Below are 10,521 nucleotides of genomic sequence, written 5' to 3' on the forward strand. Positions count from 1 at the left end.
GGGAGACAATACCTCTCTCTCTCTCTCTCCCAGCCCGATGTGTTTGCAAATGCACTTTCACTGAATGCAACACGGGGCAGATGGAAAACTGCTTTGGAATACTTGTGGTGTAAAATGCAGAGACAAAGTGAGTCCTGTAGATTGCACCAAAATGTCATACCTGAAACTACCGCACTTCCACAGTGTTACATAACTTTTGCAATTTTGTAGGCAATAGCAGTCACTGTATGGTGTCGTCAGATGAGGAAGGTTTTTTTCTTCCTTTGTCTTTTATAAGACACATGATGAAAATGAGCAGTGACTGATAAGAAGAAAAAACGTAGTTCCAGACTTACCTCGTCTAAATATTACTTTTTAACTTCTGATTATTTGCAACATTGAGTCCAAAACCCTTGGAATTATTTTTCAACTAACAAACTCAAGTGAAAATGCCGGCAGGTGTGTCACCTATAGGCCTATTCTGAAAGCGCAGAAGTAGACGCTCGTGCACGTGCGCGCGCACTCACATATGACTCATCTCATCTAAACTAAAGCACTTTGTCAGAGGCGTCCATTCACGTTACACCCATGCAAGAACGCGCAGACTCAATCTCAGCTTGGAGCGCGACACTTATAGTGAGGGTGGCTATATAAGTCCATTCAGCATCTATCCTTTAAGTAACTATATACTTGATTCCTCAAAGTGAAGTGAAGGAGGGCGGCATCTCGCCAACTACCTGGCAACCTACACGGCTGTAGCGGACCACCTCTAAAGCCTGAAGGTAAGAAAAGTTTCATTAATTTTACCCACATTGTGAATTCGTATTTTTCCCTCTTTTAGCATTTTAGTTATTCTTTTCCCCAAGCACAGCTCAATGCGACTTTGCTTAATTAAAGACTTCTTTGTGCTTCACAGCAAACATTTAAAAACTGTATTTGTAGATGATAAAGTGGATTTGTAGATGATAAAGTGGATTTGTAGATGATAAAGTGGATTTGTAGATGATAAAGTGGATTTTTTGCTTTGCTGATATCTTTCTATTCTCATTTCTGATTTCATTTTTGGGGATAGACTAAGTATAATGATAGAAGACAATAATTCCTCATTCTAATCTTCGAGCTTCCTTTACGCGTAAATATTCCACATCGCAGATCAGTTGTACAATATATAGTCTTATTACTAATAACAGGTGGCAACAGATCGCAAAATATCTTACAATAATAAAAATAAACTGCGGCAGCAATAGTTATAATTTGCCTGTTACATTATTGAAACGTCTCTTTTACATGCGTAATTGCCTTTTTACGCGGCACATCTCGCACCACAGCAAGAAAAACGAGCGTGCCAAAATTAAATAACCCAATGTATTTCTTTTTCTTCCCAGATTCCTGTTGAAATCCTGACATGAAGCTCAATTTATTCGGTACCGCCGTGATTCTGCTAGTTGCCTTCTTACCGCGCTACGAATGTCGGGCTATTGAGAGCCCTGGCAGTACTCTGCGCGTCCCAGCTCTACAAACCCAAAACTCCCAGCAGCTGCAATCCGGCCCGATTCTGGAGAGGCTTGGGGAGGAGTATTTCATCCGACTGGGCAACGGGGACTCGAACTCTTTCCCATCAACGTCCATGTATCCCGGCGGATCACCTTCCATCTTCAACAGAGCTTTGCAACTCCAGCTGACGCGGCGTCTTTTACAGGGGAAAGTTGGGAACATCAGGGCGCTCATAAGCGGCTTCGGAGACCGCGGGGACGACTCGATGGAGAGGGGAAGAAGGTCCGAGGACCCGCCAATATCCCTGGATCTGACCTTCCATCTGCTCCGGGAGATGATGGAGATGTCCAGGGCGGAACAGCTGGCTCAGCAAGCGCAGAATAACAGAAGAATGATGGAGCTCTTCGGGAAATGATTTCCCAGCCCGCCAAAGATCTCCCTTCCCTTTCTTTTTCTTTTACTCCTTCTGTTGTGCATTTTTGCCATCAGCACAAAACATGCTCTGTACAATATAGTGCTGCTTTATCACTTTATTGTTTATAGCTTTAACCTCAAACTATGGAGCATAAACGGGCTTGACTTATAATGAGCCGATTGTACCTTGCCATTTCAATGTTGGTGTCAGATCTGTAGAGATATGCCGTTCTTCATATTTGAGATGAAATACTTTCGTCTAAGACATGAATTGCATTCACAAAATTGGCATTTTGTTTTAGATTATGAATCACTGTATTTATGATATTTATGTTTGTTAATAAACTTATGTGCAACCAGTCATTTTCTGTTGTGCAACAGAACGTCTTATATCTATATTTTTAATAAAAAAAAATAAAAGCAATGCTTACATTTCTCTGTGGATATCCTTACATATTAGTTAACACTAACTCCAATAAAAATAAATAAATAATCCCATTAACTTTGACTAGTAATCTGATTAAAACGCACTTTTCTAATGACCTTTAACACATGGATTTGTAGTCCCACATTAAAGAAACTTTAAAAAAAAAGAAGTAAATAACAACTTTAAGAGTGCACAAATGACCACAGAATCTCGAGTCTTGCCTATAAATGCTGACTGGTAAAGGTTTGCCTAACTCAGTGCAAAGAATTGCATAGGTCTAACCATGGCATTGCTCTGGAGCCAGTTCATGCCTTCTGTCTAACACAGACACACAAAAAAAGCTCTAACTGCAGTACTTTGCCAAAAATCTGAACAACCCTTCAGCGCAGTGAACATTCATACAGCGTTCTTCTTCTAAACCCTTAATCCTCAAGAGGCAATTCTCATTATACCAGCAAGAGGCAACCACGCTTAGCTCAAAGATGCACCACTGATAGCTAATTAGTGTCAAAGACACTGTGTGTGTGTGTTTATGTGTGAGCGTGTGTATGTGAACGCTGATTCTTGACCCCCAGTGTCAGGCTACGCTAAACAAGAGCCGTGGGTGTGAGTCATCCTATTCTTTTTGGCCCGCGAAGCATCTTGAGGCTTAGTGTGGGATTGAGCCCGTTTGTAAAGGATCCAACTCACCGAGACACGGTGTAAAATAACAGATGGTCGTTGAATGGTGGACTACCTGAGCGGTGGAGTTACAGCAACGTGAGGCCATCGCAGGGCAGCAAATTATTTGCTTTGGTCTAAAAATATGGGAGCACTCATATTTGCTCACTGTGGTCTCATATGTATATGCAGGAGTGTTATCCTGATCATGCAGTGGAGAAGGATGTTAAAAATGTCTGAACAAGCCAAAAAAAAGGCACTCACGCATTGAGCTGGATTTCCTTCCACAGAAATATGCCAATAGGAGTGTGGAAAGACGAAGAGGGAGGGAGAGAGAAGGCATTACGAAGAAACAAAACTGGTTTTTTACATCTAGTGTCAAATAGCGATGTGAAAAAGTATGCTGAAGGTATTTAGTCAAATCATTTTTAATGTATATAATATGCATGTTTCATATATATCATCATGGGAAATAATACCGGTGGCACATTACAATGAAGAATATTAAACATAACGCAAGCAGCCCGATGTGGGAAATACTGAAATGTCACAGTGCTCATTTTATCACTCTGCTACATTACTCACAGAGTTATATCAGTCATCAAGAAGTATACAACAGGAAGGAGAACCAGCGGCTCGCCTATTATGTTTTTTTAATGATGGAGTTTAAGGAGCAAGTCTCAAAAGGTCAACCACATAAAAAAAAATATTTGAGTACATCTGAATTCTGCAAAGAGCTGAATGACAGTCCAAGTCCTTCTGTCATTAAGCATGTTCAAAATGAAAAGGAGGAACTAAAGCACGTTTTTTTAATCAGAGAAAAAGAGATTAAATCAGTCCGAATGCTGTGATAGACCAATCACAACAAAAGAGGCAGAAGTAAAACATCTCTGCCTTCCTTAAGATCTACATACACAGATTAGGTTCCCCTCGTGGCTAAAAATGTATCACAGCTGACCTGAGGTCAACATTTAGGAGCAACAATCGTGCTTCTGGTTTAGGTGTTGTCAGGGCCGATGGCTGACAGCTAAGTTGAGGGAGTGCTCGTGGGTGCGCTGGGGGAGGAGCTCATCTGCTGGGGGGTTGAGGAAGGCTGGGCAGAGGTGGCTGGAACAGCACCTCCAGGAACAGTTTGTGATCCTTCTCCTTCCTCAGCACCGGCTCCTGCAGCCTCATCTTCTTCATCCTCATCTTCGTCATCTGTGTGAGAATTAAGGCAAAGAAGGATGAAGGCTGGAGAACTACAACACTGAGGGGTGTGAAGCAAATTAAAGCCGTGATCTCTGTTCCTTTACCTTGGATGAAGTCGATGCTCCGCAGGGCCTTGCCCTCTTTCTTGAAGTCGACTTTGTAGTGATCCATACTCTCGTAGCCAAGCTCTACTTTATCCAGGTGCGCTGCACTGGATGCCTCTTCAATCCTGAGCACATACGTCTCATTTAGGATATTCACAGGACTATTGTTGCCTCACAAAGTCATGGTAACACGTCTTAAATACATTCAATCTGTGATGTTTAGCACGTTCGGCAAGTTATTTCAGGATGCCACAGCAGAAGATAGTGATTTGCAACATTTCACAGGATTATTTTCCACAGCTACCAGAGGGAAGGTGTGACCTCGCTCTATTAGAGTTGTGGTTTTATGTGTAAGTGCAGATGTAATCATTCATGAGAGTGATTAAAAAACATTAGCTAGAAAGGATTTTGACTTTTACACTGGCAGTGTAGTCTCTCTCTTTTTTGCAAAACCCCTTCATCCTCTTACCAGTGCAATTATTATTATTGAAAAACAAACAGCATACTTACTTTTTGAGGAGAGGCTTTGTGTTCTGAAAGACACAAGGGAGAGTTCAACTGAACATGCACATAAAATACTGATAAACTTTTATGAATTGGCTAAAATTATGTAAATTAAACATGTTATTTAAACCCCATGTGGTAGCAGCTCTGACCTGCAGGAATAAAGCCATTTCTGGCTCATCCATAGTCTGGATCCCCATCTCCAAGATTTTACAGCTCTCCTCCAGATGGTCTCCATATTTCCTTGTCAGGCCCCGGATATAGTTTACCTTCTCTTCCTGTTCGCCTGTCACCTTCTGACTCATCTCCCTCTTTTTCTCCTCCAGGATAGAGTACAGGTGGTCAAACTTTTCACAAACCAGAGTCTTCTGTCTCCGACTGTTCTCCTGTACATGCGTGAACAAGTGAAGAAAACACACACACACCCACAGGGAAACATTATAAATTCTGCAGGTCCATTCTTTATTAATGAGTTCTGGGTGGGAAATGTAGGCAATTCAGTTTTGAAGTACATTACAATTTCAAAATGAGAGAAAATGCGGTAACTAGTTGTTGTTTTCATTCTACGGATGTCTAAACACTGCAAAATTCCTTCCGTTCAGTTGGTGCCATGTGCATGACGCCACAGCAGTGACACACGGGGGACTGGAGTCACTCCAGCTTCCTCTCTACTACGTCCAACTGTGGCACGTGAACCATAAGAAAGCTGCCTGTTCTCGCCCTATCAATTACACTGCTCGTTTTATTGTCCGCGGAAGTGGGTCGAAGGCAGAATAGGGTGCTCTAACTAGTGTATGTGGACCCAGCGTAGGAGAAAATATGAAAAGGGGAGATTAAAGCAGTCCGTGGAACCAAAACATTTATTTTCCTCTTACTGCCTCTCTGTCTAAATCTCGCAGATGGATAAAAGCAGAAAGAGTGGCCGTGACAAGGACACATTACATCAGTTTGGTCGTCTGTGCAGGTGCATTAGTGTGTGCACGGAGTGAGGCTTGCTGCGTGAGTGAGCGGCCAGGCACTGCAGCAGTCGGACACTGACCTCTATGGCACGACAGGCTTCCTCTAGCTGACTAATGATGCCCTGCATCCTGTCGTTGTTACCAACCACCATGGCAATCCCGTCACTCAGCTCCGTCTAGGGGGCAAGGACACGGCAGCATGACTACAGACTCAAATCTGGGGTAAATCTATGATTATACTATGATATACTTCATGATGAAACTGTAAAAAACACATCACCATGGCTGACAGTATTCGTAGCCTTTGTAAGCATCTCGGGACTCACCTTCTTCGTCTGGTAGATGCTGCTGAGAGGAGCCACCTCGCAGTCTTTGTGGGCTCCAAAGACCTTGCACATGGAGCATGTGGGCACACCGTGGGTCACGCAGTAAATGTTGATCTTTTCGTCCTCGTGAATATCACACATGGGCGTTTCTTCCTTTTTCTCTGGTGCTGGTTTGCTGCTGTTGAGGTGCGATGAAAACAGCGGTAGTGTCCTGTGATGCTGCACATTTGACCGCATACTGATGTGACATGCAGTGTCAGTTTGATAATGTCACTGTTACACATCTCGGCATCTCAACAGCTTATCGATGACCCATCAGGTGTGCCCTGCCATTCACATGCACTGCCAGCACTGTAATCAATAGGTCATCATCATTGCTGAGTAGTGTGGGAGCAAGCATACATGATTCATGTTTATATAGCTTAAAAGTTTTCCCCCCCTTCCTTATTTCTTAAGTTTATACGTCACACTGTCAGACAAAGATAAAAAAAATGCAGTTTTTAAATAATGATTTCATTTTTTTTAAGTGAAAAGGTTATCCAAATGCACCTGCCCTGTGTGAAAAAGTAATTGTAAAGCTTTTGGTGATGAGTCTTTCACATCACCGTAGAGAAATTTTGGCCTGCTCTTCTTTGCAGAATTGCTTTAATTCAAACACATTTAAAGGGGTTTTTTGAGCATGAACAACCTGTTTAAGGTCCTGACTTTGAGTAGGTGGTTCCAAAACCTTACATTTGCTTGTTTTTAAGGATAAACGTCACTCTTTGGAGGATGCAAATGTTTACATTTTAGACCGAGGAGATGGTTTAAAAGACGATGACGGATCATTAACAACACCAACTGTCAACCACCTACAATGCAGTCTCGAGATCTGTTTCCCACGCGGCTCAACACCCACTCACGCGTTGCATCAGGTGAACTCAACGGGTCACATAATGTGGTCTCACGCAAGATCTCGCAGTGATTTCATCTGAAGCCTCAGGTGGTAACGACCCACTCCTTTCTTCCCAGTTTGGCTCGTGTGATGATGGACATGACTACTAGTCGGGCAACAATCTCCTCTTAAGGGGAAATCCCCAAAAATCTGTGTGGATGACTACCGCAAGTAGAAATGCCCTCTCACCCACTGCAGATCTCTGACTCAGAAGCCAGTGTTTCACTTCCTGCTACTAGACTTTACTGCAGTTTCACTAATGAAAACATCCTCCTGTCAGACATGAAGAATTCTTTTCATTTTCTGTTATTTTGACAAATGTCTGATCTGTCTCACCTGCTGGATTCTTGTTTGAACATGTCAATGATATTCTCAACCAACAGGTTCCTCTGCAGGCCGTAAACACCATGCCTGTCCAGAATCACCTCGTGTCTGCAGGACGGGCATCGGAAACGGCCACCAGAGGTCAACGAGCCGCTTCTTGTTGGAAGGTACGGGTTTGAAGCCTGTAAACAACAACAAGTGAAGCTCTGAATAATTACATTGTTTCACTCAGCAGTTATGAAATATTAATCCAGGGGATTAACAGTCCATAACACAAACTTCAAACCACCATCATTAACATTCAGTCCACATGTTTGTAAACAGAGCCTATGGGTGTTAAATTGATGTCACTATTTGGGTCTTTGATATGTGAAAATTCAGACCAACTTTATAAATAATTACCAATTTGAGCCATTCAATAGCTTACCTGGAAAACATCATTGGCACATTTTCTGCACAGGTTGTGCTGGCAGGGTAGGATGACCACAGGCTTTGTAAACATTTCCAGGCATATTGGACAAATCAGCTGTTTCTCCAAGTTATCCATGGTGTCAACGATTTCAAACACAACTAAACAACTTAAAAAGTCTGAAAAGTTTAGTATGAAGTCCTTTCTAAAAGCAGTCTATCATAGGCCCAGCTTCAGGCTTGTAGTAGGCCTGTTATGTTTGTCCTAGAGGGTGTAGACTCCTATCTCCTCTGTGTCAGTTCTGTTTTTAGCAGCTACTGCTGTCACGTCTAAGGTTGCCATTTTTGCCTTGTCCATATTTGAAACTAAGTAGGGCAGTGCTGAACAGCAGCCCATCCCCAGCCTCTTCTACGCTGGGTGCAATGTAGCTATGCGTTTCATAGGGTGGGGGCGAGTGATTTAGCAAGAGATGCAATCATATGACCCATGTGACTTTTAGATCTAAAATTATTGATAGCATCTGAAAATCTCTACTGAAAACACGTAGTACTCGGCACCTTTTTACCATGTTGCCAATCAAGTGCCAGCTTTGCATTAATGTTAACTTAGCAGCAGGAAGCTATCGAATGTGACTTCCGTTAAAGTTTGGAACAGACCATTACGTTAGAGGGAAGATAACAGCGCACAGGAGAGGTTTGTTACAATAATAGGTTCGCTGGCTAAGTTCCTAATTAAAGGAGTGATGGTGATTATACCTAGCATTAAACAAACTATGGCATGTGTGAAGCGTTTTTTGCACATGGGTATTTACACTTAGAGAACAGCATAAGGACGAAAACCATAACATTGGGTGTATTCACCGCATCCTTAAAAGTAGGTGATAACTGCTACTATTTAAAAAAAAAAAAACAGAAAAGAACAATTCAGTTAAAACATTTTGGTGTTTGTTAGCATGTTAAAGGCCTTACATTGAATGAAAATGAAAATGTTATTGGAGAATGCGGGCATCGATCCCGCTACCTCTCGCATGCTAAGCGAGCGCTCTACCATTTGAGCTAATTCCCCGGTACGGAAATTGCTCGTCGTTTGTACATTTATTGCTCGTGAGATACGTGGTTTGTCCAATGTGGCGGTGTAGTGTTTGATATATTTCGCATATCATGCCGAAATACAGTGCGGTAAGGTAGCATTATTAAGCTGTCTAGGTTACCTCTAACGAATATGAATAATAACAGAGTTTAATAGCTGCTAAGTTATTGAAAGGCTCGCAATGGTAAAGTTCCTTTGGGGGACACCAAGTTACTTGAGATATGTGGGGAAACTCTTAGACCCAACCATTTAGCTCAAGTGGAATACAGTAGCGCATGCAAATTTCCGGAAAACACGTTAACCGAACAGGGCGTCCGCCATATTTGCCAATCTCATAAATACACATGGGTTGGCAGTAGCTGTCAGCTCCCTTCGATAGCTCAGTTGGTAGAGCGGAGGACTGTAGTGGTTCCTCAGACATCCTTAGGTCGCTGGTTCGACTCCGGCTCGAAGGAGTGAGTATTTTTTTCCCCCCCACCCGAAATTCTGAGCGCTTTTACAAATTTGCTAAGAATTGCTGTTCTATGAAGCTTCTCTAATCATTTCTTTTAATGAAAATGCATATTTCAGATGTTGAAAAAATGGCTAGTATTGGCAGTTAATGTGTTTTTCTAAAAATAAATGCTAATCCATAAAAACAGATTTGATGATTTTCTTAAACTTTCCCACAGAATCGAGTAGATTTTTTGGGTGGATGAAAGAAAGAAAGTGAGCTTGAAAATGTTTGGCACTGCACTGCCTGCAGTGACGGTCTAGTCAGCACAAATACACCGCATATCTTGCAAATCTACTGTGCATGTTAAATAAAAAATGATCACACCTGCAAGCACTCTGTTCAAAAAGGGAATTTAAAAGTGATTGTTTAGTGTTTGATTATCTCTCCACCCATGATGAAAACAGACTTTATCACTTTGTTTGACTGTGAAATGACTTATAAAGGTGCTGCGAACACATTCAGATGGATGACTCAGAGACCGTAATTAACAGTTGTGTGGAGGACTGTGGCAAGCGTCACATACTAATAAAGTGCCTTTGCTTATTTCTGTGCTGTTGCACGATTGTTATTCCTCCGTCCACTGATTCTCATTAGCGGTATTTCAATTACAAATTAAAACCCCTGTCCTCTGCTAATGGAGTGCTCATCTTCATGAATCTGCATGAGTTCCTCACTTTATTTCCAAATATTTGTCACGTCTAAATGTCCCACGCAAACGAAGCAATTAAAGATGCACTTTTTCAAAACATTTGACCTATACAAAAAATATTTACATACTCTTTAATTAGAAACTCAATGTCAAAGCGAACGTAGCAGGATCCTCATAGTGGAAGCTTCTGACCCATTTGAGCATACCTCATCTTTTTCTTTTTTCTTTTCATCTGACTCATACAATATGACATCTGCCTTCCTCGCACCTCTTTTCCTTTTATATAAAGCCACATGGATGTGCACACAGTGCTTTTCATGCAGAATCAATGAGTCATATTTAAACATTTTAGACAGATGTCAATACTGAAAATGAATGAATGTCTCTCTCACACTCTCTAATTTGTCTCTTTGTTTCATTTAGTGTCCCCTCCGGGGTTTGCAAGTTAGGAATCAACTTTAAGAAATGAGAAAAAGGTGAAAAAATAATAATAAAATGGGGGGGGGGGAAAGGATGAGAAATATACACATTTAAATAGTAAAGTTCCCATCTCTTGTGATTT

At 41.7% G+C, this 10,521-nt stretch overlaps 2 protein-coding genes and 2 non-coding genes across 5 annotated transcripts; 2 read left to right on the forward strand and 2 right to left on the reverse strand.

The window, feature by feature from the left end:
• Positions 1 to 552: 552 nt before the first annotated feature.
• On the forward strand, positions 553 to 2,377 carry crhb (corticotropin releasing hormone b). Its single transcript, XM_006794577.2, has 2 exons — positions 553 to 761; positions 1,365 to 2,377. The coding sequence occupies exon 2, from the start codon at positions 1,385 to 1,387 to the stop codon at positions 1,886 to 1,888; it is 504 nt and encodes a 167-aa protein (XP_006794640.1). The 5' UTR covers positions 553 to 761; positions 1,365 to 1,384; the 3' UTR covers positions 1,889 to 2,377.
• Positions 2,378 to 3,386: 1,009 nt separating this feature from the next.
• trim55b (tripartite motif containing 55b) lies at positions 3,387 to 8,089 on the reverse strand. 2 transcript variants are annotated; one of them, XM_087846131.1, is made up of 8 exons: positions 7,744 to 8,089; positions 7,329 to 7,498; positions 6,059 to 6,233; positions 5,813 to 5,908; positions 4,926 to 5,159; positions 4,780 to 4,802; positions 4,270 to 4,394; positions 3,387 to 4,174 (listed from the first exon to the last, which is right to left on the reverse strand). In XM_087846131.1, exons 1-8 carry the CDS (start codon positions 7,861 to 7,863, stop codon positions 4,002 to 4,004), a joined length of 1,116 nt encoding a protein of 371 aa, XP_087702257.1. In that variant the 5' UTR covers positions 7,864 to 8,089; the 3' UTR covers positions 3,387 to 4,001. The 2 variants fall into 2 exon arrangements, with proteins under 2 accessions (XP_087702257.1, XP_006794638.1); XM_006794575.2 differs by having other exon boundaries at positions 6,059 to 6,236.
• A 628-nt stretch (positions 8,090 to 8,717) lies between these two features.
• On the reverse strand, positions 8,718 to 8,790 carry trnaa-agc (transfer RNA alanine (anticodon AGC)). The gene has a single exon. It is a non-coding gene; the product is annotated as a tRNA-Ala (tRNA).
• Positions 8,791 to 9,183: 393 nt separating this feature from the next.
• On the forward strand, positions 9,184 to 9,269 carry trnay-gua (transfer RNA tyrosine (anticodon GUA)). The gene is given in 2 exon segments: positions 9,184 to 9,220; positions 9,234 to 9,269. It is a non-coding gene; the product is annotated as a tRNA-Tyr (tRNA).
• Positions 9,270 to 10,521: the final 1,252 nt, after the last annotated feature.

The sequence above is a fragment of the Neolamprologus brichardi genome, chromosome 9 (assembly GCF_056152115.1).
Source record: "Neolamprologus brichardi isolate AB-2024 chromosome 9, ASM5615211v1, whole genome shotgun sequence".
NCBI lineage: Eukaryota > Metazoa > Chordata > Actinopteri > Cichliformes > Cichlidae > Neolamprologus > Neolamprologus brichardi.

Excerpts from the sequence above, each read along its gene's own strand:
- crhb (XM_006794577.2), top strand. The coding sequence starts at position 1,385 with ATGAAGCTCAATTTATTCGGTACCGCCGTGATTCTGCTAGTTGCCTTC.
- trim55b (XM_006794575.2), bottom strand. The coding sequence starts at position 7,863 with ATGGATAACTTGGAGAAACAGCTGATTTGTCCAATATGCCTGGAAATG. Across the intron at positions 6,237-7,328 it reads TTCAAACAAGAATCCAGCAG|CAGCAAACCAGCACCAGAGA; the intron begins GTGAGACAGATC and ends GCACCTCAACAG. Across the intron at positions 5,909-6,058 it reads GCATCTACCAGACGAAGAAG|ACGGAGCTGAGTGACGGGAT; the intron begins GTGAGTCCCGAG and ends CTTGCCCCCTAG.